Source organism: Aspergillus candidus (assembly GCF_002847045.1).
Source record: "Aspergillus candidus strain CBS 102.13 unplaced genomic scaffold BDW47scaffold_9, whole genome shotgun sequence".
NCBI classification, from domain to species: domain Eukaryota; kingdom Fungi; phylum Ascomycota; class Eurotiomycetes; order Eurotiales; family Aspergillaceae; genus Aspergillus; species Aspergillus candidus.
In genome coordinates this window covers 141544-169113 of record NW_020194014.1, presented here as the reverse complement: position 1 = coordinate 169113, position 27570 = coordinate 141544, and the positions used below count along the sequence as shown (strand labels likewise).

The following is a 27570-nucleotide window of genomic DNA, read 5'->3' as shown; positions in this document are numbered from 1 at the left end:
TCCTATATTGTATCCCTCTGGGTTACGCCGGCGTGATCAGCTCCGCGCCGTATACTGTAGATGTAGAAATGTAGCTTGAGCGGTGTAGACTGGTGCGTTGTATACGGAATTGTATACTCCCGGGACGTATGTGTTAGTATATAGCGTGAAAATGGTGCCCTAGTATATAGATAATATAATATCATGTCAAATATCGCTATAATTACTATTATCATTGTTGTGTCTTTATCAGTGGATGAGATGTGAGGAATTGCCCGTCGCGCGATATAGAAAACGCTCACCGCCCAATCGGGCAAAGCGCGGGCCAGCAGCCTTCGGGGGCGGAAGAAACTCACCCTCATCATCATTCCCTCACCATCTCCACCATTCTCTAAACCATTCTCAACAACAACCCTCTCTGCAACTCCAATCGCACCTTGCGCCAACAGTCCTTTTTTATCTTCCACTGACCCCCCGCAAACTCCGTTGGCAGCAGCGCTGCGATCGCCAGCAGCATGGATTATGAAATGGATATCGAGCCCACCGGGCCCCAGGTGACGGTGCGAGAGGTGAGAGCTTTGCAGTCTTGACAAGCCCAAGCCCCTGAAAGGGCCGGGGAAACAAAAGCTAACTGCAGAATCGGCACAGGCCGAACCATACCGAGTAGATTTCAAGCTCACATCCGTCGACCTCGCCTTCGCCAACTCGCTGCGGCGCACGATGCTCGCCGAGATCCCCACGATGGCCATCGACCTGGTGGAGGTAGAAAGGAACTCCTCGGTGCTGCCTGATGAATTCCTCGCCCACCGTCTGGGTTTGACCCCGCTTAACTCGAAAAACTGCGACCAGGACGTCGAGTACACGCGCGACTGCGAGTGCGAGGACCACTGCGCGCGGTGCAGCGTCACGCTGCTGCTTCATGCGCGCTGCACGGGCGACGAGATCATGCCTGTCTACGCGCGCGATCTGGTCATCAGTGGCGAGCGGGCGAACGAGTGGGTGGGCAGCCCGGTGCTCACGGATCCCGAGGCGAAGGGCTCGTTAATCTGTAAGCTGCGGCGCGGCCAGGAGCTCAAGATGACTTGTATTGCGAAGAAGGGGATTGCCAAGGAGCATTCGAAGTGGGCTCCGACTGCGGCTATTGGGTTCGAGTACGATCCTTACAATAATCTAAAGCATGTGGATTATTGGTATGAGGAGGATGCTGCCAAGGAGTGGTATGTTTTCTTTTCTATGCGCTTTCTCACTATTCCACTTCTCCTTTTTTTTTTCCCCTTGGTCGCCTTCTGTACCACACAGATTTCTCCCGTGCATACCACCAACTGATTCCACCAGGCCCATCTCCCAAAACGCGGCGTGGGAACAACCGGCGCCCCCAGACCAGCCCTTCGACTACGACGCCCAACCCAACAACTTCTACTTCGACGTCGAAAGCATCGGCAACCTCGACCCGGACATGATCATCCAGCAGGGTATCGTCGTCCTGCAGCGCAAGTTCGCCTCCGTCATCTCCTCTCTCTCGGGCTCAGGCGGCGTCGACGGCGCGGACGCCAACGGCGTCCTGGGCGCCGACGAAGACGACATGATGGGCATGCGCAGCCCTGACGCCTACGAGCCCCCCGAGGGCATGGACGGCGGATTCACCGCCTATGCGAACGGCGGCGCCGCAAGCGCATGGGGCGCCAGCGCCGCCACTCCCTACGGAGCTACACCTTACGGCGGCGGTGGGTTTGGATTCTAGTGTTAATCTTCCTGCACCTTTGTAATTTTGGCTACACTTTTGTACCTGTATATGGAAACCGAGGGTTCATCATGGAAGGGGGAAACGATACACAAAAGAGAGTACGGGAGGGAAACAAGAAGAAAATGTGAAAACAGGGACTGCGAGACTTTCCAGCATCGATGGAGTTATGGCGGGTGGGTTGAATCTTATTTGCCATTTGCGTTTGGATGAGTGGCGTTGGGTTTATTTTCATATCACTTCATACGACTTCTTTCTTTTCTATTGTCATTACTACTACCACTGCTACTATCAGTATCTATGTGTGCTTCCCTTGCCTTCCTCTAGTTATCTAGTAAGCCGGTTGGTTTCTCAGCCGGTATCGCTTGGACTTGAAAACATTGCCTGGTTCTTGAGGCTGTCCACTAGCCACACAATTATGTCGCAAAGAATCATCGCTCGGCCACGAAACAAAAGATATCTAAACACTGCTGGGCTCCGCGAGTAACCAAAAAGCAGAAAACAGAGTATTACAATATGAGTCTTCAAGGCCAGACAGCTCCTACTTGATGTTGGCCCCCCTGTTTAGTCATCTCCTATCGTCCATCCCACGGGGGATGTTACCACCACCACTGTATTCTGCCAAGTCGTCGCCCAGGGGTGGTCAGCCTGTTGATGAGGTAGGGCTTAATCCTACTCCCTACTACATCTCATAGCTCACAACCAAGAATGGAAAAGTCAACTTCTTCTTCCCCCACCGATTGCCAGTCATATTGACAGGGGAGCTACCCATTTCATACTTACTGTAGGATAGGATAGGATAGGGCTAGGGGAGCTTGAAAGCCCAGGTCTGCCTACTAAAAGTCGATTTGGGGTCCTAGCAATTTATGGTGTTGCAAAGAATACCAGTCGGCCACAAGAGATATCTAGATACTTTTGCGCTTTGTGGGTACCCTCCTCTAATATGTCTAATATCGCGACATGTAGAAATATTAGAACAGGTGCAATAAAGATAATCAATTGTGAACTGGGGATGAGTTTGAAATATCTCGTATAAATGGGCCCTTTCCTGCGCGTACTCGTAGTTGGTAGTGATGATGATGTCGAGGATGCTGACGTGCGCGTCCCCGGCCAGGGGCGGTGGAAAAAACCATATAAAATGATGTAAGTCTCTGCATTCTTGCATAAACTGCGAGGTTCTGTTGAATCTTGAGCAGAACTGCATAGTTAATACAATGCAAGCTCTTTTTTCTTCTAAGGTCCTGTTTTTTTTTCAATGTAGTGATGGTAGAGTCATCCTGCTGGTCGCCGCACTCGAGGCTTTCCTGTGTCTAAGACCAGGACTTCAAAATGCTTGTTGTAAATAACGTTCTGTAGTCCAGAGGAACATCCGTGTAGCACTCGAATGTGCCCAAATCACAACAGATCGCTGTCATCTATATGTCGCTCTCTCGGATCCGTGTGTGAAAGTACGCTTCTTCGATGTCAAACCTTGCATACCATCTGTATCGTAACATGCGGCTTCCGTATGCATGCGTCGGTGGGGGGCGCGTGTACCAATCGTTCTGTAATCTGGTCCAAGGGTTTGTAATTCTGAGAAGGTCTCAGGTGGTTAGTAGTAGAGTGTGTGAGGCGTGATGGTCACCTGTTTTGAAACCTTCCGTGCAAAACTGGGCTTCGTACGGTTTCGCTAGCGATAGTGCACTGACATGTGGTATATACTAGAATATTAAGGGAAAAAAAAAAAAAAAAAAAAAAAAACTTACCTAGAGAGCGTACTATCTCTCCTATCTCGCCCTCAGGGCCACCGGGACCATTCATACCATAACCTCTCCATCGGATTTCCCGGGCGCCGAGAACTCTTCCACCACCTTAGAGAACAGCCCGATTGCACCCAGGGCTTGCTCAGGTTATTGTACATGATTCCCAAATTGCGCTCGGCTTGGATAACAGAGTGGAGGCCGTCGCCGGTAGAGTGAAGTAAGTTGAGTGTTGTATCGCAAACGCCGCATCTCTTTTCATGCACTAGGAAACGTGAGTATTGTCCATAGAGCCAAGCAAGGGCGTGCATGTGCGGGCAGGCAAATATGGACTCGATGTTATGCGGCGCTCGATAGATAGCACGGTTGTCGGAGAAATCTCCTGGATGATGGTGCGGTGTTGACCAATACACGTTGTGTCTGGTCGTGACGACCAGGCAGTTGTCTGAACCGAGGGCCACCGTAGTTGTGAGGGCCACGAAGGCGTCAGGTTCGCTTGTCACCGAACAGCGGTGGATAAGGAACCGTGTATTCTTGAGCACTCGGAGTTGGAATTTCCGACAGATGTTTCGGTGGAGATCGTGACTTGCTACTCCCGTCTGTATCCAATCAACCAGCCGTATGCCATTTGCGTAGGTCAGGGCAAGGCAGGCGCACAGATCAACAACACCTACATCAATGATGCAGTATCGATCTAAACTTGGGCGCCATGTATCTGCATATGTAAAGTGGTTTTTCGGGTGAAGCTTGAGACAGCGGCGGCAAAATCTCCAGTGGGTGTCTTCCAGCTTGAGCAGGAGGTCATTGCGTAAAACGTGCGATTGACTGCCAAATTCGCATGCAGGCAATGGGCTAGCCAGGTACCTTGGCCAGGCCAGTTGCTCATCGCCATGAACAGAACGCAGTAGTCTGTAGAGAGGCTTGCAGGTGAGCGCAAGGCAGGCCTGGTCCACCAGCTGTAAGTATGGTATGATAACTAGGAGAATATCAAGAGGCAACTCCAGGAACGGAGACCAGGGCGGCTCCTCGCGGGGTGATAAACGCTCGTAGCCATTCCGCCCCTTGAACAGTCTAACAAGGCGCAAGAGCTTTCTAATCCAACGCGTCATTGTTGTCCAACGAGTGATGGCTTCGGGATTGGTTGATGGGGCATTTCAAGGTTCGTTCAAAGACGGAGGGGTGGTGATAGCATATTTATAGTTTGAGAACTCCGTTTGAATGGTTATTGCGTAGCCGAACGAGCCATATATGACTTTATCATGACCGAACTTTCTAGTGGTTCTCTTGGCCAGAACCACCTGTAGAGGAGGCCTTTCGCAAATTGATGTCACATAAACATCATCTTCATCATCATTCCTGATAGTCTGTGACCTGCCCCGGTGTCTTCGGTTTGACAGTCAAAGAAGCATGCTGTTCTTGAGCTCGCGAAGAGCCGGGTGTGAGAAGATGCAGCACCTGTGGCTTTGGACCATGATGGTGGAATGGTGCACATGAACATTCCTGTCGCCATGCATCAGAGTACCAATTGGCATTTGCTTGGGTCTGAGATTATTTCCATAACCTCCCGACATGGAGGAGACGTCGACGGTAGGGAGAGGATCAAGAGGAAGAATAATGGTGCTTTAGTGACCACAGAACTATCTCATGGAGCAATTTATTGAGTTATATACTGACTTGTCCTACTAAGTTACTGTATGATCCTATAAAGTAGGTAATCATGTAAATATAATTACTGTGATTTTCCAGCTAGGTTTTCTTTCTTTCTTTTTCAGGTAGTAGGTGACTTATTATAGCTATTATCATCTATTCCTGATAGATCTGAACTTGAAGTAATATAATAATTTGTTTAGATTCTCTCCCTGTTATTCTATTTCTCTTTATAATACTTCCTATTTTCATAACTTCATCATCACGTTCTACTGAAAATTCTCAAAAACATAGCGCTTCCAATCCCCATCATGTCGAGCCCGACCCGTACAAGGCGCTGTCTCCCCTCCACGAGACCCAATCAAAGAATGTGGACGTTGTCAAGTGGTCAGGAATTTCATTTTAACCACTAGACCAAACACATCAACTGACGAGTGGCAGGGCCTCAAAAAAACTATTTATATTCAACATATGTTGAACCGCAAGGCGCGGATTGCGGCGACTGCGTCACAGCAGACGAAAACGGATGCCGTGGCCGATAAAAAAGACTTCATCTCTCTCGGCGGATGGGTGAATGAGGAAAAAGCAGTCCAGCCGCCAGAGGATGTCTTTTAGGTGTGCGGCACCTAGCAGTAGTATATATAGCGTGCCTGGGGATGTCTCCTCCTTTGCATCCTTCAACCACGCAGCTGCTCGTCTCTACGTCTCCTCCTTCAAATCGGTCGAAACGCGCGCGGCCGGCACCCCTGGAGAAGCTACTTTTACCTATACTATCTTACCACTAGGAAGAGGGCATGCAATACCCCTCGGGAGCCGGAAGAGAACACATGATAACGTGATATATAAGGCACTATTCACACCAACCATATCAGAGTTGGTCTATGATACCCTTTTGGCCGGACGATATTATGGCCGCAGGGGAGACCTTTATCTCGATAATGAGATCAAGGGCGCGCCCAAGAAAACCGGAAACCCCGTGAGTAAGTTCTATAGCGATGGGTCGATTATAGATAACTGACGAGCTCGTCCATCTAGGCCAGCCGCGCCCCGGCTCAGCGGGATGAAATTGTCCTTGCACATGGGCACCAAGCTGCACACGGAGATTCTGAGCGTTTACCACTGGGTCAAGCCACCGAGTTACGAACAGATTGTCCGAGAGGACTTGGTGGCGCGACTTCAGTCTTCTTTTCAGAGCAGGTACTACGGTGTTCAAATCCGATCATTCGGATCAGAGTGGCATTCGGTGCGGCGGTTCAGTAAGGATTTTGCGGCGCGGTTACGCCACTCTAATTGAGATCGTTTGCCTCGGGGCTCGGATTGGGAGCGACTACGACAACATCACAACAACTCGTCGACGGGCCCACGAACACTCCGCAAGCAACCACATCGACGCGTTCTTGGCAACATGAAGCCCAACCCGTGCCGGTAACCAGTAGCTTTCGGGTGAAGCCAAAACGGGTTCAAGTAATCATCTGCCTGATTTGAGACGCCCCTATAAGTGATGTTTTCGGTGTTCTTTCTTTGACATCTTGCAGTCGACACTGGGTGGTGATCCCTAGAGCAAGAGCCCCCCGGTCGATAATGCCGCTGAAGAACGGGCTAGCATGGTCAAGGGAGGACAGTCAACTACAGGAGGTTAAAGAAGAGGGAACACCTGTGTGGGCTTAGCTAGCTCTACGTTTACTCACACATGAAAGAAAAAGATGAGAAAAAGAGGAGGAAACCAATCCTTTCTGCCATGCTGCTAATTACAAGAGAAGGAGGCACATAACAACACCAAAGAACATTGATCCTCGAAAGAGTCGCGAACAGAAATAACTAAACATGAACTCGTCTTGGCTTCACCCGAAGGCTACTAGTCACCAGCACTGCGTAGAAGTGCGAGTTCGTCGCTGGTGGCCCCTCCCCCATCCGGCTGTGCCCAGAGCCGGAGGAATCTTGGGGTGTGACTTTCTACATCTCTTCCCCAGACGCCCCAGACACCCACCATCAAGCACCAGACCTTGCAGTCCTGGATCTTCAGACCTTGCGGTCTTGGATCGCCCGAGCTCTGCTCAGGAAATGGTGGGTGGCCTCCTCAAGAACATGGCACCGTTCGCAGCCAGTGGAAGATGCATCATTCCTAGCCTGCAGGGTGGCGACGGCACCCTCCAGACTGGAGAGCAGTCTATCCACTCGCTGTTGCTGGTGCTCGTTCATTGAGAGCTCATCCTCGCGATCCTTGAGCCGATTCTCCAGAACAGTAAGCCTCTCAAGCACCACTTTCTGACCTGACTGGAGGTCTTCCAAGCGGCTCAAGACTTTATCAAATTCTTGAGACGACTCAAGGTCGGTTCTCAGATGATCCAGGGCGACCGAGCCGTCATTAGTGGATGCGCGCTGGGGCATCCGTCGCATGTCCCAAGCGCGAGGCCATAACCACTTGATGCCGGGTACCCTCTCGAGCCAGCCCTCGAGGAGGGATATCAAAGAGATGATGAAAGTCACAATGTCAAAGATGTGATTAGCCGCCGGTTCTGTCTTCATGACTGTGATAGGGGGGAATTGGGGGTATGGGAATTTGTGTTTTGGGATTATTGGGATGCTTGACTTACTTGTGAAGCGAAAAAAAGATCTATAAGGAGGAAAAGAAGAAGTTGAAGGGGCCCCAAAAGCACCATTTTATGACAGTAAGCCCAGCTCCATCCCAATGGGAAGGAACGAAAGGTTATGGCCATGACAATTCGCAAGTAGAAGGCGCCTCCTGCTAGAAAGGAAGGAACAGCACCCTGTACAGCTGGATTACCGCGAGCTCTGGGGGGAAGATATGAGGGTGTACCCCAGTAAGGCACGGAAAGAACTTCCTTTGACTGTGCCCATGCGCTCCTGGCCGCTGGTCTATACCTGCTTATCAACTGTCTACTGTTGACAGTAGATGGTAGTGAATATGGGTAAAGGCGATAAACGAATCATTCGTATAGGAGGCGAGACGGACTAGGTAGGCACCTGCCAACTTGAACATACTACTATGAACCGAGTGACAATCCGGCAGACAATTTTTCCTTGCCTAGGAACCGAACCACGCCAGCTACTACCGCAGAGCCATTTCGCCCGGTGGACCTTTGGTATTCCTTTCCTCGACATACGTTTTTGTGGGTGCTTGCTCCCTGGACAGACTATGCGAATACTGGCGCAGCTTCTAGTAGACCTAGCTCTAGTCAAGTTCAGATTGACTCTTCTTCCAAGAACAGAGGATAGCGTGGGAGAATACGAGCTTGTAACTATAGATTCTAGATTATATACATTAGACAGGCAGCATGACTGTACTACGTGATGTACCATTCTCTGACCTCTGCTTGGTGCCTCCCTCAACTTAGCCCTAAGTCGGCCCGGAAGTGAGTAGTTCCCTGCTTGGGTAGGTGAGAAGATGTAGGCCGGAACAAACCCCCGTCAGAAGGTAGGAGATATGTAGATAATAATCAAATTCTACGACTCGAAAGTTCATATCATGTCTCTGCTAACAGCTAATATATTTCCTTCATTTTCATCATGTCTTTCATTATCGTTAGGATCGTCGTTGTTATAAGACCATCATCGGTTGAATCTCAACCACCATTGTACATACCGCCACAGGGTCAACACTACGATAAAAAATCTGGTGGTCATATATACATGTGAGACAGCCAAAGGAATAGCATTATCAAGGGAGGACGGTCGACAAAAGGAGGTCAAGGGAAAAGATGCACCTATTACGCAACAGTGTGGGATTAACCAACTTAGAGGGCTGCCTGTACGTATACTTATACGCGGGAGAAGAAGAGAGAAGAACGAACTGATCCTTCCTAATAGATGTTGCTAACTGCAAGAGCAAGGGAGGTAGCAACACCAAAGAACACTCTCCCGTACAGAAGTCGTAAACAGGGCAAATACTTGAACATACCATGAACTCGTCTTGGCTTCACCCGGAGGCTACTAGTCACCAGCACTGCGTAGAAGTGCGAGTTCGTCGCTGGTGGCCCTCCCCCATCCGACTCGACCCAGACTGGAGGGATCATCGGGTTTGCCTCTATCTAGCTCTTCTCCAAAGGTTACTCTTGCGGTCCAGAATCTTATGACAATCCTTCAGAAAAAAGTCAAACAGAGAGACGCAGGAAGTCACGATGTCCCAAACACGGTATTGGCTTCACACCAGCACTGCGTAGAAGTGGGAGTTCGTTGCTGGTGGCCCTCCCCCCTCCGGCCTGGCCCACGAGCCTGAGTAAATCATCGAATTTGACTCTATCCAACCCTTCCCAGACGTCCCTGGATCAGGTCAGCATTGCTGACGAACCAGTGGATGGGTCCCCCTTGAACGAGCACCATTCCCAGCGAGTGAACAGTGCGTCTTCCCTAGCCTGCAGGATGGCGACCGCACCTTCCAGGCTGGTCAGCACTTTATCCACTCGCTGGTACTGGTGCTCGTTCAAGGGGAGTGACTCTTGCCGCTTCTCCAGACCAGGGAGCCTATCACGCAGCACGTCAAAGAAACAGGGTCAAATCAACGCGGCAATCAGGTACCCTCTCAAGCCAGTCCTTGAGGAAGGATATCAGAGTGATCAAGAAATCTAACAGATCCCAAACATGGCCAGAAACAGTAACACTTACATTCGTAAAGTGAAAAACAACAATCACGAAACCAATGACCATGCCCAGTCCTTGAAAAAGGATACCAGAGAGATCAAGAAAGCCAGCAATTAAAAATGTGATCAGCCAGCAGTTCGACCTTCATGATCGCGACTGGAGGGGTGAATGTTTTGGGTTTGGAAGCCTGTGTATTGGGATGCTTGACTTGCTTGTAATGAGAGAAGATTCCATGGAGAGAAAAAAAAGAATATGAAGGAACCTTGGAAATAGTGTTTATAACAGCAAATCCAGCTCCATAGTAATGGGAGGAGAGTGCGGCTCAGCTTTGGAAAATGACATTGAAAGATGATCGTTGAGAGGAAGTGATAGTGAGAAGGAAAAGAAGAACATGAAGGGAGGGAAGAAGAGGAAAAAGAGGAGAGGGCGAATCACAACACTCCATAACAGCGAGTCCAACTCATCCTAACAGGAAGGAATGAATAACCATCATCATACTAATTCACAATTTGGGGCAGGGCAGGTACCTCCTACGCCCCAGAAAGGAAGGAATAACACCCAGCTGAGCCCAGTGGAGATGAGAAACCGCAGTGCAAGCAGGATTACCTACCTGGTTTGGACAGACACGGTATACAGATCATTTGTTTGGGGACATGTAGACCACCTAATGTGCGTCGGACCTTGATCTTTTCTTTATACCTGGGTTTGAGGGTAGGTATGTAGCATGGGCGTACTACCTACTATACACCAGTATCTCACTTCTGCTGGATCCTCATCCTAGATTGCGTAGCCCTAAGCTGGAGGTAAGTATTTGCCCCAGCATCAGATTGCCTGGGTAAGAAGGTATGATGGGAGTAATGCAGATTGAACAGTTCTACTACCTCATTTCAATGGATATAAGAAACGATAGAATAGAAAAACAAGAGTAGATAAATAGTCTGAAATTCCAAGTAAAGTAAAGACAGCATTCAGTTATGTAAAAAATGAGATGGGCTACCTGTACACCATAAATGCCATCATCCATCCACCTGTCTGTCCACTGTTTTCAATCGGTCGATCGGTTGATCAATCAACCAGTCAACCAGTCAATCAAGACCAACCAACCAGTCACGAAAATCAACAGTCAGTCAATCAACCAAGACCAACTAACCAGGTGACTAACCAACCCAACCACAAAACCAAGGACAGACATAGTCATTGAAGGAAATCCAACCCGTAAACAACAACAGTACCAACAACCCAGAATGGTGATAGAGCCGAGAGAAACCGATAAAAAAAAAGATAAACCAGACTCCAATCCCAGTGTCAATGTCAATGTCAATCGATAAGAAGACCTTCTTCGCCCCCGAGTGCTTTACAAAAACCAAATGACCATGCGTGTATGTCTGTTTCTTGCACGAAACGCTAAACGCCGCCCCCAGGGGGTGTGATAAAAGGAATCTTCTAAGACAGGATGTGAGGAATGGAATAGAATATGGACTGGGAAATGGAGAGGAATCAGAAATCACAGTGAGGGGTTGTGAATGGTGGATGTGAAGGGTTGTGATGGCTCGGTGTGAAGAACTATGAGAGATGTGAAACGGGTTCGGTTTTGTCACCCATCTATTGTTTCATCCTCATCGGAGGCTTCCGGGAGGAGTGTAGACGGGAGTTTCCGGCCGGATCCGTACACCATCTCCATGAGTTTGGCTTTTTGTTTATCCCGCACGGTGCGCAGGTAGTCGTAGCTGCCTTCAAGACCGCGGATCTGGCCCTCGATGACGGCTTCGACGGGACCCAGCAGGCGGCCGTTGCTGCGACCGTGGCCGCTGTCCAGGGCGCCGACGAAGCTGACCGAGTCGTTGCGGCGGACGAGTGGGCTTACCAGCTTCCGGCGCAACGTCTCAAGGTTGACTTTGAGGGTCAGCAGGCGGCCGCGGTGGTCCATGAGGAGGTGCTTGTTGGCGACGGTGCGGCTGCGGACGCTGGCGAGCAAGCGCTTGTTCTTCTCGTACTTGCGCACGACGGCGGCGTTCGGGCCCAGCACGCGTGTCCACAGCGAGCTGAGCATCTCGCCTTCGGCGCGCTCCTGGGCGTCCGACTCGCGGACAACGGTGCGCTGCAGGTTCAGGAACTGGCGGTCGATGGACTCAAAGAGCGCGAAGAGCGCCGTCGAGTGCGTCAGCTCGCTGTTGATCGACTCCTCCAACACGGAGAGGAACTCGGTGAAGGTGCGCGTGAGGGCGGACCGCGTGCGCTGGGCGGCCGTCTGCCCGAAGATGGTGGTCACGATATTGCCGAAGGTGGTCGGGGTCGTCGTGAGTTCGCTGGCGCCGCCCTCGTCGCCGCTGCTTGGCTCTGCCACCTGCTCCAGCGTGCCCAGCTGCGCCAGCAGGTCGTGCACGTTGTCGAAGACGATCGTCGGGAGGGAGCTGGGCGGCTGGGAGGACAGGGCCTCTAGCTCTCGTTTGGCCCAGTCCATGACGATGAGGATCGAGTCGACGTCGGAGTCGACGTTGGCGAAGAAGCGCGTCAGCTCCAGCGACAGCGACTTCAAAGAGTCGGACAGCTCATCCAGCTGGCCCACGATGATCGGCGCGCTGGTCATGTTCGTCCCGCGCACCGACTCGCTCAGGTCCCAGACGGCCACACCGGTCTCCTGCAGTGCCCCGATATGCTGCACGCCATTCTCCGAGTAGTGGATCAGCGGCTCGAACGATCGCGCGAACCCAGACAGCTTCACCAGATCCGGGATGGACTGCGGGACGCTGGGTAAGAATAGCGCGTGCATGATGGCCATCGAGAGGAATAAGGCGACCACCGATAGGATCGTGCTAGATTTGGAGCTAGTCATGTTGTCGAACTTGGATCGCAAGTAACCGAAGAATGCGACGAAGGGTTCGCGATGTTGAACCTCGGCTCTTACAGCGAACCGGATGTCTTCACGGCACGATGGGCCAAGCAAGAAAGGCACTTGTTAGCATCCAGCACCAACCTGCAGTCAGGATTGTAGAGAAAAAAAATGGAGAGAGCGCCTACAATTGCTGATGTTATTCTCGGGCCGAAAGTCTACGTCCTCCGGACCCGGGCTGGTCTCTGCGCCTCGCACGGGGCTTGGACTGCGACCCTTCAGGGGGGATTCTGCTCCGGTGGGCAGAGGCACATTGGCGGCCAGCGTGACATCCCCCGTATCCGCCGACACACTTCGCTGCACCTCGGTGGGCGCCTCCATGGCATCCTCATACTGGGGGCTCGGTTCGCGCGACTGCGACGGACTGAGGCCCACGGTCGGTTTCAAGGTCGGTCGATCCTCGTCGAACTTGCGCGTGTAGGGCGAGTGGCGGTACCATCCACTACCCTGCACAAAGTCGTACCGGCGATCGCCCGGGGGCGACCACACCTCGCCGTTGGGGGTCACCTCATCTTCCCCGTCGGATTCCTCGGCTCGAAAGCCCGAATGCTGCGATGGCAGGCCGAAGACCGGGGAGGGCCGGGGACTGCTGTTGTTCTCAAAGTCTTCTAGGGACGCATCCAGCGACGGATGGTCGTCAAACACGTGGTCCAATTCGTCCAGCATCATGGACGGGGTTGCGCACGACACCCGCGAGAGTTCCAAAGCCAGTGAAATCGCGGCGATCGCGAGGCGACAAGTGAGAACGTGCGGGCGCAACGCTCACTGTCGGGGATTGGGCGAGTAAGTAAAGGCTTGGAAGGTGTCTGGTCAGTCGCGACAACGCAGGGCGCCACGGGTCGAGTGGGGAATGTGGACTATGCGCTGATGGCGGGAGAAGGGTTTGGTGGGGTACAAGATCAAGAAATGGTAGCAACAAATGAAGCTGCAAGTCAGAAGGAATAAACCAAGATACAACGATGCAAGACATGGGAATGCGACACGGCAGGACGAGTCGCAAAGAGGGAGACGTCCAAGGTGAGGCCTTGATGCCTGAGGACGGAGAGGGGTGGGCTGGACCACCGAAGTGATTGGCCTGGAGGGTGGACAAGTCACTCGACTTCGGATGATCCAGAGCAGTAGTAAGCAATCGGCGGAGGGAATGGCAGATAGGTCAGTGAAGGAGAGGAGCAGTTACAACGGCACTTGCAGGTGATGGAGGTGCCACAAGGTGTTCGAAGGGAACGAGGTTAGTGAAGCACAATCAGTCCACATTCACTGAGTTTATTGTCTTATATTTTCTTCTTCTTTTTTTTAAAAAACTTGGTATGATTCTGGATTATCTGTGGCAACAGGGCCGTTCTAGGGTTGGTGAAGAGGGATGAAGGAGAAGATCCAGGTACCCAAGGGGAGACTTGATGAAGGAATTTGCCCCTCGCATTTGGGGAGGCAGGGTATTTTAATCAAGCGTGGCCGTCAGTGGAAAGGCCTGGGAGAGGGAAAACCCCCCGATCTGAACGCTCTGACACGGTCCTATCCTATCTGATGGGCGAGTCGAGGGTCGCGAAGGAAGAACGTCCAACGAGCCCAAGAGGGGCGGCAATGGGAGGCTGGGCCAATGATACGAAACAGGACCCCGGTCATGTGTTCCAGCCCGTACTGCGCCGTACAGCACCGTCGTAGTCCCCAGTCTGCAGGTTTTGGGAGAAAGGTAAATGCGGTCAAGGCTGCAAGGATCATCGGATGGACTGCAGCGATAACGCTCGATCAGGTTGGTGGGGGAGGGAATGGGGGTAAGTTCGTGCGAGAGAGGGGCCCTTGAGTAGTGTCGGACTCGGGCGACCTCAGGTACAAGTCAGGATGAGGGATGATGTACGTGATGTACACTGGGAATCATACTGGTCGGTGTTGCAGGGGACCATCCACATCGAGTCAGCTTGCGTCATGGAGAATGACGATCGATCGAGGATGGTTGACTTGATGGGATGGGATGAGACGGCCAGACTGAGACTGGGACGGCAGCGGTTGGCGCCCGGGGCACGTGACGTGGCACGTGGAGATCACGGGAATCTGAATCAAGAGTAAACAGAAGAGAATAATCATGAGTGGAGTTTCTATTTCATTATCGCCTCTCGGCCTGATCAAAACAAATTCAAAACCAAGTGAGCCATGCTACAGAACTGTACAAAACCATGTCCGACCATTCAGAATAAAAAACAAACAGGGGAAAAGGGGAAAAGGAGGGAGACTGCAGGCGGATGCAGTTGACGGTCGCAACCCGAACATCTAACTAGATGACATCCTCGCAATACTCCAACAACCAAGGAAAACCAGGTCTATTGTAGTGTAAACAAGGTCAATAATATTACAAGCCCTGCCCGTCGGGTGGCTGAATCTCTGCTGTTACCACAGTGCGTACGCATGATCCGTCCCTCCGGCACCGGGTTATGAAAAGAAGAGTGGAAAGAAAAAAAGCAAGGAAATTTTTGGTTTTCTCTTGTCGCTCACAGAAGAGGGTCGTAAATTTAGGCGGTGTTGTCCTTGAGGAAGCTGCGGAGAGGTTAGCCGGTGTCGCTCCCCACTGTAGTAAATTGGGGGTTGAGATTGGGGACATACGTGATCAGGTCGTTTCTCTCCTTGGGCTTCTTCAGACCACCGAAGGCCATCTTGGTACCGGGGATGAACTTCTTGGGGTTCTCGAGGTACTTGAACTGGAGTGGGGATTAGCGCATGGACCGGCGCACACGGTCTAGACGATGCTTACCAGAGAGTTCTCGTCCCAGGTGACACCGGCCTGCTTGTTGGCGTCGGTGTAGGAGTAGCCCTCGGACTGGCCAGTCTTACGGCCGAAGAGACCGTTCAGGTTGGGGCCGACCTTGTGGGGGCCACCAGCCTCGACGGTGTGGCACTGAGCACAGCGAGTCTAGATGATATTAGCATCTTCTCTATGCTTTTGAAAATCGTCGTGGGTTCTCACCTGGAAGAGCTTGGCACCCTTGGCGGAGTCACCTGGAGAAAGAAGACGGTCAGCGTCGTTGGATTCTTTGGCATTCTTGATGGCTTCTAGCTCTGCCTCCCGGATGTGGAGAGATGTGACGAAGCAAAAAACATCGTAGCTGGTCATGACGGTTGATGGCTTGGATGTTTGAATCTTGAATAGCTGGAAACTGGAAATGACGAGTGCAGTGTCGCTGGGTATGGGTCGAGTTGACAGAAGGGTTGATAGTGAGGTTGGTGGTGAGAATTGGGAATTGAGTTGACAAAGAGTATCCGAGGGCATTCAAAGAACAACCCAAACAAAGCAATGACAGGCATCGCCCCCGGGAACTCCAATGTGCGCATTCACGGCAAGGTTGTAATCATGACAGGGTCGGAATCATCGTCCGCAAAGTTACCGTGCGGCGTGAATAAAGTGAGGTGAGGATGACCACAGCGGTGACAGGAGACAGAGCAGGAAGCAGCAGGGGAGGAATGATCTTACCGGGAGCAAAAGAAGCTTCCTTGCCCATTTTGAATATATAAAAGAAGTCTAAGTGAAAGAAAGACGAAAGTTACTGTACAGAGAGGAAGAGATGGAGCGATTGAGTGATCGAGAGAGGAATTGAAGAGAAATGAAGAAGTCCAAGGAGAGAAGAGAAAAAACTTGCGCTCGGGGAGAGAGAAATTTGTACAAGGACGGGGCCGGCGGTCGTTGCCCCCGAGGGCTCCCGTGATCTGGTTCTAGGCCAATCAGAGCAACGATGATTCACCGCTGACGGGCGCGGTCGGAAATCCTCTTTTTGCTTGCGATTGATTCGGTCTGGCTATCTTACCTCAGTCTATGGGCCGATATAGGAATGATATTCTCTATCGTACAGTCTACATCCTCCGTACTCACTGGACAATCATACCGAACAATAAGTCTTTGTATCTACAACCTACTCGTACAATATACCCTATGTCATGGAAGAGTCCATCATAGCGATGACCTCATCGTCATCAACCAAACCAAGATCCAGACCGACGCCAGAAAGTAATCCAGAATTAACTGGAAATAGCCGGCTCGTCATTTGCCACGGCAGAATCTGCCTTTGGCCCGGGTGGCCTGAGGCAGCTCGGCCGGAGGTCGGGCACCTGACGCATGATCACATGGGCGGTCATATCTGGCAGAATTCGTCCTTCTCAGAATCTGCCGTTCAATATGGCCATTCAATTCATGTCTTTGTAGCCTGTGGAATCAAATCAGGGTGTGATGGCATTCAATCCATGAAGATTCCAATACCATAGAACCTATAAATGTCAAAAAGTCCAACATCGAACTTCCATCCTTTTGCGTGTTTCCATCGAATTCATCGGGAGTCAGTATCCAGCAGCCTTAACGTGGCAGTGATACTATCAGCAGTGCATCATTAAGCAGACCACATCTACTATACAAGGGCGCACAGATACTCTGTACAGACATAATCCGTACAAACCATATTCCATAAATCAGCATACTGCCAATTCAACGCAGCATACCTACTACCTCTGTACAGAGTCAGGCACCAAGGCATACAGAGTGTATAAAATCACGTGACATTATCTCCGCATCGGAAGAAAAACTTCACCATAACACCTACATACAACATACCTCACCTACGCACAATCCAAGCAAAATGCCCACCCCACACCCAATCCCCCGCTTCCTCCTTCCGGGGGGGTTACGCGGAATACTACCCAGAAGAAGCCCTCTCAGCATACGCAACAACCCCCGCGCCACCTTCACCACCTCCAAGAGCACCAGCAACACGAACGACCCCAAACGCACCCTCTCCCAGCCCGACAAATTCCGCCCGCCCTCGCACCCCGCCCGCCGCGTCGTCCAAACGCGCAACGGCAAGGTCCAGACGCGCGAACCAGTCAACTACCCAGGCCCGAAGCTATCCGACAAAGAGCGCGAGGCGCAGAAAAACAAACAGTATCCGCATATGTTTCCGCCGGAGGGAACGGTCATGTTCAAGTTTCTGACGAGTCGGTGGATTCATATTTGGATTGCGATGGTTGGTCTTTCCCTTTCCCCCTCGTTTTCCCTCCCTTTTCACCCTTGAGATGCATATATGCGTATCATACATGTATACAGATGGGGGGAAGTAAGTGAACAATGCTAATAAGGTACAAAGGGCGTCCTAACAACCCTCGCAACATTCACCTTCACCACCAACTTCCGCCAATCCTCCCCCTTCGCGCACCTGCTCCCCGCATGGTCCGACCTGCTGACCTCACCATTCTCGACCGTGTCGCGCGCGATGAGTGTATTCCGGATGCACGTGCAGCATACGTCTGTGCAGACGCGCGAGAAGCGCATGCAGCGGGTTGAGGATGCTGAGAAGAGGAGGCAGTATCGGGTTGCGCATGGGTTGGAGGAGCCGGCTACGCCGCATACGAGCGAGGGCAAGGATGGTGAGGGTCAGGATGTGGATGAGCAGTCGCCTGTTGCGCAGGAGGGAGGTGTTGGTTCTGGGCAGGGGCAAGTGAAGGATGGGGAGTATGTGGATTGGGAGGGGAAGAGGAGGCCTGTTAAGAAGTGGTTAGGGATTTGGTGATCTCCTTCTTTCACTTTTACTTTTATTCTATAGACTTGACGGGTGTCTTGGAAGCAAAGGAGGATTTGGGGGATGAGGATGTAAGATAGCGAATGGTTCAACGAGGATGAGGACTGTAAGATAGAGGAATGGTGAAACGAGGATGTCAGATGAAGATTATGGATGAGATGAAGTGTATATTAGATGTCATGTCTGTTGTTTCGTATGATCTATGTATTATGTACAGCCCGCTCGGTCTGGATGATGCATTCATTCCATATCCGGTTCATCCTGCCGTAGTCGTAGCCGTACTCTAACTAGTCGAGTCGCAGCTCAGCAGACGGGCTGGAGACGACTCGCCCGCGCAGGTAGACTGGACTACCCCTGCATTCGCATCGCGGACATACGGCGAGCCCTGCATACCCACTCAACTCAAGTCAAGTCAAATTAAGTGTCGTCACTCGCTCAACCAAGCGATAAAATAAGGATATCCCTCCTGCTCGGCAAAGGAATCACCCAACTTGAACACCCTCCAACCCCTCCAGAACCTCCTCCCCCACACCCCCCCTCTGCAGCACCAGCTTCGCCATCCGCGCAATCGTACTCCGCTTGACGCCTCCCCTCCGCGGGCGCCACACACCAGGGACTTCGCCCGACTCTGTCGCGCCTCCTCCAGTGGCTGCACCTCCAGTAGCAGCATTCTCCGTGTTCGGAACACCCGGCTGCGTTAACCGCGATGGGGGATCCACCGTGCGGATAGATAGTAGTTTCAAACCGTCTGAGCCGTCATTGCGCGTGACGGATACAGCGAGGACAGTGTCTGCGACGGCGATTTCCTCCCTGTTCGGATCGAAGATGACGTTTTCGCCGACTGCGATGACGAGCAGCGTGACGGGGGGGCGCACTTGCTGCTGTTTGAGCGAGGGGGTCGCAGAGCGCGGATACAGATACTCTGCTGCGTTCCAGTCGTCATCAAAGAAGGGATCCTCCTCGCCCTGCGATTTCAATTTCGGTAATTTCGTCGAGAGAAGCGCGAGATGTGTCGTTAAAGAGAGAAGCGGGAGGGGATAGGAAAGAGGTTGCGAGAGTAGTAGAACCTGTTTTTCCCACGTTAGCACACCCACAAACCCTTCAAGAGCATAAAACAAGGACGCAAGGGAAAAAAAAAAAAAAGGCTGACATACATCAATATACAACCTCCAATGCCACCTCCTATTAATAACCAACCTGGCCTTCAAACCCCCGGTCATCCCCCCACTACCACCCTCAGAAACACTCTCCACAAGCGGCTCGCGCATCATCTCCGCCAAAAAAACCGGCAACGCATCATCGTCCCTGAACCCCGGAATCTCAATCGACATCTGCACCCAAGACCCATGACCCTGGCCAGGCGCCTGTCCATCCCCACCAGCTACCCCCGCACCATCATTATCACCGGCAGCAGCGGCGGCCGTCGTATCCGACCCAAGAACAGTTTTCTCAACCTCAGCCTTGACACCCACAACCGCCTGCGTCCCGTCCGCGAAGCCAACCCTTGCGCTGCCGTTCGCGCCGGGCAGGACGTCCGTTTCGGCAGCGAGGGGCCGGAACTGTGTTGCGGAGCGGCCGTCGGGGCGGATGGGGGCGTTGGGGAGGGAGAGGGATGTGTAGAGGTAGGAGAGCTCTGCTGGGGAGAGGTGCGGGGTTTGTGAGGCGGAGGAGGCTTGGCGTTGGGCGGACATTGTATTTCTTTATCTATCGAGCCTGCTTTTGGGCCCGGCTGTTGTGGGAGGGGCGAAGTTATTGTGGTTTGGGGGGAGAGAATTCTTTTGATAATGATGGTGATGGCTTGATTGGGAAATTCTGCGGGCGGGCCGGGGTTGTTCCGTTCTTTGATTTTGCTATCTGCCATCTACTATCTATCTACTATCTACTCCCGGAGTCCATCGAGATAAGTTACTTACTATGAAAAGACCGAAAGATACTAGGAACGATATTGAATCATGATGTGAAAAGTATATATGTATATCAATTAATATATGCAAGCGGAATCCGCCGATAACTATATTACAAGTACTAGAGTAGGTATTTTGTATCCCAGACCATCCGCTAGTGGTCTCCCAGTAAACGAAACAACAAGATTGTACAGGAAAAGAAGAATTTTGTGCAAAGGAATGAAGCCCGGGGGAATAAGTCAATGCTGAAGAATGAGAGAGCGACGCAAGGAAAAAGGATGGTAACGATTTGGACAAATTCGGGGTATGCACGAGCAGATATGTATAATGTAGATGAAGGAAAGGAGCTGCGACTGGCGCGCTGGTAAGGGGATGAGGGTGGTATCAGTGAATCAGGGAATGTGCAAAAGGAGAGACAAACACTGCATGCCGAAAAAAAAAAAACAGGTGCGAGGCCGGGTAGATCTATTGATGGCCTTTGGGGTATGAAAGCAAGAAGACGCGATACCGCCCTATAAGTAGGGATGATAAACAAGAACGCAGCCCACATAAGAAAGAAATAACACAGATAACACAATATAAGACACCAGATCCGTACGCCTTGGGTGAAATCGCCGGACCACCGAGTGATGTGTAAATGGCAGAAGAATGTGAAATAGATAGTCGAGGGGAGACTGACTACCGGTAGGTAGGGCCAGCCAGCAGGTGGGACGGGGCCGGATGCGCCCAGTCGCCTTCTTCGTAAGGAGGCGTGGGCCATTGGCGATTGGGGTAGGTCGCCTTCTCATCCCGCCGGCAGGGCGTCGTGTCCTGGCCGAACGAGACGCCGTCACACCGCGCTGACGGGGAGGGAGTGGGGTACGGGCTCGGCAGGGTCCGCGAGCTGTCGTTTGGCATTGGCTGACGGCTGTAGTTGGACGAGCCGTCCGAGGAATTCTGCGTCTGCGCCAGGCGCTTGGCTGCCTTGCTGGTAGAGTGCAGCACCTCGTCAAGCAGCTCGTCCTCCTCCTCGGGGGTCTCGTACCGGTGGACGGGGTGCGAGGACATCTGCATAGCACGTCGCGTGCGGCTCGAGAGGGGCGCACTCGTGCTGCTGGTCGACACCGGGCTATCGCCCATGGAGCGAATGGAACCGTGGGGCATCGACTGGCGCTTGCCACCTTCGATCGTCGTGGTAATCGGGACGGGCACGTTGCCGAGCGCCGTCGAATCCAGGGAGCACTTGACCCCCTGTAGGGCCTTATCCAGCTCCGAGAGATCGTTCTGCTTGGCGTCGGACCCACTGGCGGAATCCAGGGCGAGGGACGACCGGTTCGACCACGGCATGCAACCGGCATTGCCCTCTGCCTCTTCCCCCGACGAATGCGCCTGGTTGCGGCCGGACAGTCGGCGAGCGCGCTTGCGGAGGTGGGAGAAGAAGCTTTCCCGCTGGCCGGAGCCTGGGGTGTTGTGGGCGCCGCCGTTGAGCATGCGCTCGGCTTCCTGTCGGTGGGTGTCGGCGTAATGATTGCCATGAGAGTTGACCGAGAGCTGTCGCCCGATCTTCTTGCTCTTCCCGTCGCCCGCGGTGAGCGACGAGTTCGCCTGCGCCGTGACCGCGTTCGACAGCGGTGAGACGGGGCGGATAGAGGGCAGAATGGGCATGGGGGCGCCGTTGGCCCACGTGGCCCGCTTCTGTGGTGCGGGTCGGGTGGTAGTGGTGGTGGTGGTGGTGGTGGTCGTGTGGGCCTCGGACGGCACATTGTAGGAGACGACGGGCTGCTGCTTAGGCGGCTGGTCAATGTCCATGGCGGTCGTGGTGTTCTCGGTCTTCCCGATCAGCGAGCGGCGGAACCAGGACGGCTTCGACGAGAGACCAGGGGCGTCGACGAGGTCGCGGGTCGGCGACTTGAACACCTTCTCGGAGTGCTTGCGGCTCACCAGACGGGCGGTTGACGACCGCGGGCGCAAGGGATCCACCGCATCCGCAAAGTACTCGTGGTTCAAGGCCTGCTTGGAGGTCGGGCGGTGCTTGGGGTCCCACATGAGACACCAGGTGACGAAATGGCTCAGGGCCGGGGACCACTGGGGCGAGGGGAGGATGCTCTCCATCGCGTGCGGCGCCATTTTGGGGAAGGTGAAGCCTAGCTTCTGGGCCAGACGGGAGCCATCGCGCCATTCACCGCCGCCAATCTTGGCGCCCGATTTGCTGTACCAGTTGCCCGGACTGCCCATGATCTCGCAGACGCGCCATACTTGGTCGACCTCGTTCCCACCGGGGAAGAGTGGCTTCAGGGTGGCAATCTCGACGGCCATGGCACCGACGGCCCACATGTCGACGGGGGCCGAGTACTGTCCGGCGCGGAGCAGGACCTCCGGTGCTCGGTACCATCGGGTCGAGACGTATGTGGTGTAGGGGAGTTTGGAGTGGGTTTCACGCGCCAGACCGAAATCGGCAATCTTGACGGTGTAGGTGGGCGGGGTGGAGGGAGGGGTGACGAGGTTGGAGTAGCGGCTGAAGGCGGAGTCGTTGGGGGCCGAGGTCGACACCAGGATGTTTTCGGGCTTGATATCTCGGTGGAAGAAGCGGTGGGCATGGATGTGATCGAGACCAGACAAGATCTGGAAGAGGATGTTCTTGACGTGCTTGCCCTCGAGGCACTTGTGGTCGCGGGCCTTCATCAACTGATAGAGGTTTCCATCCATATACTCCATGGCGATGTGCAGTTTGCGGGAGAGAGGGTCGAGGAAGATGTCCAGCGCGGGGACGAGGTGGGGATGGGAGGGGATAGTACGGAGGAAGATGACTTCCCGCAGCTCCAGACACGGGGTCAGCGAGTCGAAGGTCTTCTTCATTGTTTTGATAGCAACCTGAGAGGTGGAGTCAGCCCAATGTTCTTTGTTCCTGTTCCCATATCCGCAGCGGAGCCCGTTCCCGCGACTTACCATGGTTCCGCGTCGTGCGATGTTCGAGCCAGCGGTTCGTACTCGAGCGACGGCCACACTCCCGAAGCTGCCGTCTCCCACCTCCTTCATGACTTCGAATCGATCTTCGAGCGAAGCCACTGAGGTGGGAGCGGTGCTCCGGGTGGGAGAGGGTTCAAAGGTGACGGCCATTATGACGCTCCTTTTCTATCTTTCGTTTCCTTCTTTCGTCTGTGATGATCTGCCTGCAGATGAACCAAGAAAGACCGGAGTCGGCAGGGAGGAAGAAGAGAGGACTCTTCCAATGGAACTCGGAAGGGAGAGGGATTAGATGAGGCCAGTGGTCATCATTCGACGTGTATATTGAAGGGGATGTTCCAGGATGAGGCGTGAGGGTAGGACTATCCCATGGACGGACGGGAGATGTGGACGGTAAATGTGGAGGGGGAGAAGTGGGATGAGGTAGGAGGAGAAGGAGGGGTGCGATCGATTAGATGTGCGAAGTGGAATGTATAAAAGAATGAAAGGAGGGGGAAGGGGGCAGTCATGTAGGAATGGGAGATCTGGAAGCAAGATGGAAGACCCAAAGGAATGGACGGGGATCACTGGCGGAGTGATAGATAGGAGCGGGACCTCTCCGGTGGGAACTGACGAAAGGGTATAAACGAAAGGATGATCGGGGAGGGTCAGAGGAGTTAATTAGCAACCCCTGACGCGGTGACAGCTTGTGGTGCTAGAGAGCTCCAATTCGGGGGCCGTGGAGACTGAAGAAAAAGAAGCGGTCGACGGATGGAGTAGGGAGAAAGGGAAAAAAAAAAAAAAAAAGAGGAGTATGGGAGGAATTGATGATGCCGATCCCACAGGAAATAGTCACAGTTAATTCCAGTCACAAGGAATTCCCACCGATTGAGGGGTTTTAAGTCTGTCAAGATCCTGTTGTTGGAACAGTTTAAGAAGTCGATAGTTGGAAAGGAAATCAAAGAGAGAATAAAAGAAATGATCACTCGAAATAAATCAATGGATAGAGAAAAGAAAAGAAAAAAGAATGGTCAGGTTGGACAAATGAAAGAAATAAAATGATGAATAAAATAAATCAATAAATAAATAAATAACCAGGTTGAAAAGAGGAGGTTGAGAGAGGGACAGTCAAATCAGATGGAGTAAAAATAAAACAAAATCTCAAAAGGATAGAAAGAAAATCACATAACAGGAAAGAAAAAGAAAAGAGGGACAATTGGAGTGGTGAAAGAACGAATAAACAGGAGGTGAGAGTGAGTTGGATGAGAGAGAGAGAGAGAGAGGGAGAAAACAGTGGTGGAGAGATGGACCGATAGAAAGAGTACTAGGAATGTATCGAGCTGTACAGAACATGGAATAGATTACCAATTACCCAGCAAATGTCACTAATTAAGTCCGAATAATGTGTAAATCACTTGTATAATACAAACAAGTACTCCCTGTTGTTGCTCCACAGTCTCCACACAAGCAAATCAAGATGATGCAAATTCCATGGATCCACTCCGTCTGGTCAAGAAAGTCAATCCCAAACTATCAATGATCAGACGATAATAACAACAATAATAATATTAACACTAATAATACTAGTAATAATAATAGAAAAGGAACGACTCGCCGAAAGGAGAGCGTCGATAGTAGTATAGCGTTGAAACGGCCACCGTTCAACGGTAATAGTAGATGATGTCCTCAGTAAATAGACACATCAATGTCAACGAAGGTCACTATACTCCGTAGAGGAGATACGATCAAATAGTATAGAATGATGATGGTACTTTCTCATGACTCGGTCTGATAATTATAGATCTCCATTTCAAATCTTCCATCCATGTGAGGCGGTCCCTCCCGTCGTCAATGGATCAGTCAGGAACACTTCATCGATGGATCAACTGAACACATAATACATCATTATATAATCTCTTTCATCCTGTATTATATTATAGTTGATAATATAATATCATATAATACTACATAATATCCTGATATCATATACAGTAGAACTCCTATATAGTACGGATTTATACCACGGAACAGGATAACAAGAATAGAACGATGATATATATTACAATACTGAATACAGTCGTGGCAGTGGGGGATCATCATTTCCAGTCTGAAGCTAGGTAGGAGGTACTCGTCGTCTGTTCCATTTTGGCAACCGAATGGACCCATCCATCCCGAACCAGTAAAGTCCGTCTCCTCTCAATCCACTCGAGTCGAACAATACCTACCTACTGAGTACGTGATTGCATCGCGTCCGGCTTGAACGGTCTTTTTCCGGGCGTTAAATAATTCCACACGAATAGATGTCGGTTACTACTAGAGGTCGCGATCGATAATAGAGATTGGTGGACGTTGACCTCCAGTTTCATCCTCGAATTCGCAAATTAAAAACGAAAGAAACGAAAAGAAAAGGATAAAGACGGATTGGCGCCTAAATCCAGTCCTCCTCCTCATTCCATCCTCACTGCCACCCGAGCGAATCCTCGGTATTGTATTACTGCTATTATAACTCGGTGATTATAATATTTTTATTTGTAACTGTGCCGCCGGGGTTTGGAATGATAGCCAAACAAAAGAAACAAGAGGAAAAAAAAGAAAAAAAAGAGAGAGACAAAAAAAAAAAAAAAAAGGAAGAAAGGAAAGTGGCCACTGGCCATGAAGAGTCCAAACCTTCCTGGCCCTTCCAAGGCCCCAGCCTTAATACACACTCGACCCACTTGGCGTCGGCTTCTAGTGATCGTTAGACGGGCCCTAAACCCGGACAAGTCAGGGGGGACTTGAGTTTTGCGTGGTTTGGCGTTGGTCAACTTGGTCAACTTGGTTGGGCCGCGGTGCGAACTCGCTGTCTGTAGTCTGTATTCTGTCGCGTCGCGACTGCTGACTTGTTTGTTGCCTGAGGTCACCTGGACGCGTTCAAATACAGATCCTCCGTAAGAATAACAGCGATAAGGTCCCTGCTATTATACCACGGATGTGACGTGTGAGTTCGTGTCAAGAGAGTCCGACCGAAGGATGACACTCGACAAATGTGATGATCTCATCCTCCTCTTCCTTCGTCTCCCCACCCCCTCTTTCGTCCCCCTTCCCCGGGGACAAGACACATGTCGCTATAGTTCTAGTCTTGGAGACTGTAAACACTACGGTGTAGGTTTTTCAGAGCGGATACAAACACCTCAGTCAGAAAGTAGAAAATAGAAAAGGCGGTGGTTGTCAAGACCAAACTCGATCGGGAAAGAGTGCCGTGTGGATAGAAAGTGTCCGGGAGATGGCGGTCACCGTTCATGCAAGTTTTTTCCAATCCGCAATAATGGGATCCCGAGGTGTTCGTCGGGTTTAGTAATTGTCATTATTATTATCGTCAGAAAATGGAAAACCCAACCCGACAGTGGCTGGGCCTGTAGTTACTAAGGGTGGAGGATGACTGACCGCCAACATGACAAGCGACTACTGGTTATAGCCTGGAGAAAAACACTTCACCGTTCTTTACATTCCATCAATGAGGCCATGCCATTCGTCTGGTGATGCGGATTCTTCCTTTGGATTGACATTCCAGTTTCCCCTCCGCTTCATTCTCGCTTCATTCTCCATTCATCCTCGCTTCATCCTCCGCTTCATGCCACCTCCAACAATTCAAATGGAGGGGTTCAGTCTCCCCACTGAAATTCTACGTGGCATGGAGAGGAGGGGGTGGCTGGAAACACCTCCATCTCTCGAGGAACCGAGGAAGTATGTCCCGCAATTAAACCTTTGTTGCACGGAAACCGCCAGAGTTTCACTGTCCATTTTGATACATGTTTATTACTCATTTGCCTTTTTGTTTATTATGTCAAAGAGAATTCAAATCATCCTTGACCTTAATAGGTACCACTAACCCCAGTACCTCGATATAACCACCCAGTATATGTTACAATCCGAGGGCACCAAAAGGGAAACATGTGTAAGCCAAGGAAAAACACCACACCACACCTCTTGATCAGGTGCAACAAATCCCCTGCATAGCCTTTCCAATGCTTGTCTGGAAATGGCCACTGTCCTCCTCCAGAACAATACACCACCAGTGCACTGATCGACTGCAGGTCACTCAACATATGTATGATGTATGTAGGCAGGCAGGTCGATATGCACCGCCGCCCATCCATGCGGCATGCCATGCACCACCGGCTGATCGACCCTTGTTCTTTTCTGTCCCAGGAAATTAATTCATCTCGGGATGTCAGCCCAGGCTGGAAGGGAAAAAAGCAAACTATAATACTTAAATTAATATTACCCACTATCCTCCGTCGAAATAATGAGGTCAAAGCAAGAACACAAGGACAAAAACTTGAAATCTCAAAACGAGACAATATGTATGCGACCTGCATACCCGATGACCCATCAATTGTACTCCGTCCATCAACATGTCAATCAACCCAAATCTGTTCCATCTTGCAGACAGATGGGTCGATCGTTGGATGGGCCCTAGTTCCTTCAACGTAATCCCAAGCAAGGCATTAATAGTTACTACAGCGACAACCTAACTAATTCTTTGACCTTTTTTTTTTCTTCCTTTTTTCCTCCCTGTACATCACTAGGTCCATCACTCCACCTGCCCGAAAGATCGACC

General features: G+C 51.5%; 10 protein-coding genes across 10 annotated transcripts; 4 read left to right on the top strand and 6 right to left on the bottom strand.

Annotated features, from left to right (window-relative positions):
• Positions 1 to 369: 369 nt before the first annotated feature.
• On the top strand, positions 370 to 2041 carry BDW47DRAFT_101555 (DNA-directed RNA polymerase II core subunit RPB3). Its single transcript, XM_024811675.1, has 3 exons — positions 370 to 548; positions 628 to 1196; positions 1315 to 2041. The coding sequence occupies exons 1-3, from the start codon at positions 495 to 497 to the stop codon at positions 1718 to 1720; spliced, it is 1029 nt and encodes a 342-aa protein (XP_024674205.1). The 5' UTR covers positions 370 to 494; the 3' UTR covers positions 1721 to 2041.
• A 1456-nt stretch (positions 2042 to 3497) lies between these two features.
• Positions 3498 to 4568, bottom strand: BDW47DRAFT_135066 (F-box protein; the record flags this gene model as incomplete). Its single annotated transcript, XM_024818236.1, has 1 exon — positions 3498 to 4568. One exon carries the CDS (start codon positions 4566 to 4568, stop codon positions 3498 to 3500), a length of 1071 nt encoding a protein of 356 aa, XP_024674204.1.
• A 1476-nt stretch (positions 4569 to 6044) lies between these two features.
• On the top strand, positions 6045 to 6400 carry BDW47DRAFT_123704 (uncharacterized protein; the record flags this gene model as incomplete). Its single annotated transcript, XM_024816107.1, has 2 exons — positions 6045 to 6082; positions 6142 to 6400. The coding sequence occupies 2 exons, from the start codon at positions 6045 to 6047 to the stop codon at positions 6398 to 6400; spliced, it is 297 nt and encodes a 98-aa protein (XP_024674203.1).
• A 725-nt stretch (positions 6401 to 7125) lies between these two features.
• On the bottom strand, positions 7126 to 7632 carry BDW47DRAFT_123703 (uncharacterized protein; the record flags this gene model as incomplete). Its single annotated transcript, XM_024816106.1, has 1 exon — positions 7126 to 7632. The coding sequence occupies one exon, from the start codon at positions 7630 to 7632 to the stop codon at positions 7126 to 7128; it is 507 nt and encodes a 168-aa protein (XP_024674202.1).
• A 3470-nt stretch (positions 7633 to 11102) lies between these two features.
• BDW47DRAFT_93057 (uncharacterized protein) lies at positions 11103 to 13685 on the bottom strand. The gene is made up of 2 exons (XM_024820241.1): positions 12724 to 13685; positions 11103 to 12624 (listed from the first exon to the last, which is right to left on the bottom strand). Exons 1-2 carry the CDS (start codon positions 13262 to 13264, stop codon positions 11300 to 11302), a joined length of 1866 nt encoding a protein of 621 aa, XP_024674201.1. The 5' UTR covers positions 13265 to 13685; the 3' UTR covers positions 11103 to 11299.
• A 1414-nt stretch (positions 13686 to 15099) lies between these two features.
• BDW47DRAFT_123701 (c-type cytochrome) lies at positions 15100 to 15698 on the bottom strand (the record flags this gene model as incomplete). The annotated part of the gene is made up of 4 exons (XM_024816105.1): positions 15100 to 15124; positions 15191 to 15285; positions 15339 to 15497; positions 15552 to 15698. The coding sequence occupies 4 exons, from the start codon at positions 15696 to 15698 to the stop codon at positions 15100 to 15102; spliced, it is 426 nt and encodes a 141-aa protein (XP_024674200.1).
• Positions 15699 to 17158: 1460 nt separating this feature from the next.
• BDW47DRAFT_101549 (uncharacterized protein) lies at positions 17159 to 18362 on the top strand. The gene is made up of 2 exons (XM_024811674.1): positions 17159 to 17592; positions 17713 to 18362. Exons 1-2 carry the CDS (start codon positions 17209 to 17211, stop codon positions 18133 to 18135), a joined length of 807 nt encoding a protein of 268 aa, XP_024674199.1. The 5' UTR covers positions 17159 to 17208; the 3' UTR covers positions 18136 to 18362.
• A 9-nt stretch (positions 18363 to 18371) lies between these two features.
• On the bottom strand, positions 18372 to 19893 carry BDW47DRAFT_93037 (exosome non-catalytic core subunit RRP42). Its single transcript, XM_024820239.1, has 2 exons — positions 19299 to 19893; positions 18372 to 19211 (listed from the first exon to the last, which is right to left on the bottom strand). Exons 1-2 carry the CDS (start codon positions 19833 to 19835, stop codon positions 18627 to 18629), a joined length of 1122 nt encoding a protein of 373 aa, XP_024674198.1. The 5' UTR covers positions 19836 to 19893; the 3' UTR covers positions 18372 to 18626.
• A 618-nt stretch (positions 19894 to 20511) lies between these two features.
• Positions 20512 to 23782, bottom strand: BDW47DRAFT_93035 (serine/threonine-protein kinase). The gene is made up of 2 exons (XM_024820238.1): positions 22974 to 23782; positions 20512 to 22898 (listed from the first exon to the last, which is right to left on the bottom strand). Exons 1-2 carry the CDS (start codon positions 23142 to 23144, stop codon positions 20727 to 20729), a joined length of 2343 nt encoding a protein of 780 aa, XP_024674197.1. The 5' UTR covers positions 23145 to 23782; the 3' UTR covers positions 20512 to 20726.
• Positions 23783 to 26483: 2701 nt separating this feature from the next.
• BDW47DRAFT_101545 (uncharacterized protein) lies at positions 26484 to 26973 on the top strand. The gene has a single exon (XM_024811673.1). The coding sequence runs from the start codon at positions 26581 to 26583 to the stop codon at positions 26836 to 26838; it is 258 nt and encodes an 85-aa protein (XP_024674196.1). The 5' UTR covers positions 26484 to 26580; the 3' UTR covers positions 26839 to 26973.
• Positions 26974 to 27570: the final 597 nt, after the last annotated feature.

What these genes read in the sequence shown, in the direction of transcription:
- BDW47DRAFT_93057 (XM_024820241.1), bottom strand. Translation starts at nt 13,264, where the DNA reads ATGATGCTGGACGAATTGGACCACGTGTTTGACGACCATCCGTCGCTG. An exon ending in CGAGAATAACATCAGCAATT is followed by an intron (nt 12,625 to 12,723) that starts GTAGGCGCTCTC and finishes CGTGCCGTGAAG; the next exon opens with ACATCCGGTTCGCTGTAAGA.
- BDW47DRAFT_101545 (XM_024811673.1), top strand. Translation starts at nt 26,581, where the DNA reads ATGCCACCTCCAACAATTCAAATGGAGGGGTTCAGTCTCCCCACTGAA.
- BDW47DRAFT_101555 (XM_024811675.1), top strand. Translation starts at nt 495, where the DNA reads ATGGATTATGAAATGGATATCGAGCCCACCGGGCCCCAGGTGACGGTG. An exon ending in CCCAGGTGACGGTGCGAGAG is followed by an intron (nt 549 to 627) that starts GTGAGAGCTTTG and finishes GAATCGGCACAG; the next exon opens with GCCGAACCATACCGAGTAGA. An exon ending in GAGGATGCTGCCAAGGAGTG is followed by an intron (nt 1,197 to 1,314) that starts GTATGTTTTCTT and finishes TGATTCCACCAG; the next exon opens with GCCCATCTCCCAAAACGCGG.
- BDW47DRAFT_93035 (XM_024820238.1), bottom strand. Translation starts at nt 23,144, where the DNA reads ATGGCCGTCACCTTTGAACCCTCTCCCACCCGGAGCACCGCTCCCACC. An exon ending in TCGCACGACGCGGAACCATG is followed by an intron (nt 22,899 to 22,973) that starts GTAAGTCGCGGG and finishes TCCACCTCTCAG; the next exon opens with GTTGCTATCAAAACAATGAA.
- BDW47DRAFT_93037 (XM_024820239.1), bottom strand. Translation starts at nt 19,835, where the DNA reads ATGTCCGCCCAACGCCAAGCCTCCTCCGCCTCACAAACCCCGCACCTC. An exon ending in ATTGGAGGTTGTATATTGAT is followed by an intron (nt 19,212 to 19,298) that starts GTATGTCAGCCT and finishes TGGGAAAAACAG; the next exon opens with GTTCTACTACTCTCGCAACC.
- BDW47DRAFT_101549 (XM_024811674.1), top strand. Translation starts at nt 17,209, where the DNA reads ATGCCCACCCCACACCCAATCCCCCGCTTCCTCCTTCCGGGGGGGTTA. An exon ending in TTCATATTTGGATTGCGATG is followed by an intron (nt 17,593 to 17,712) that starts GTTGGTCTTTCC and finishes TAAGGTACAAAG; the next exon opens with GGCGTCCTAACAACCCTCGC.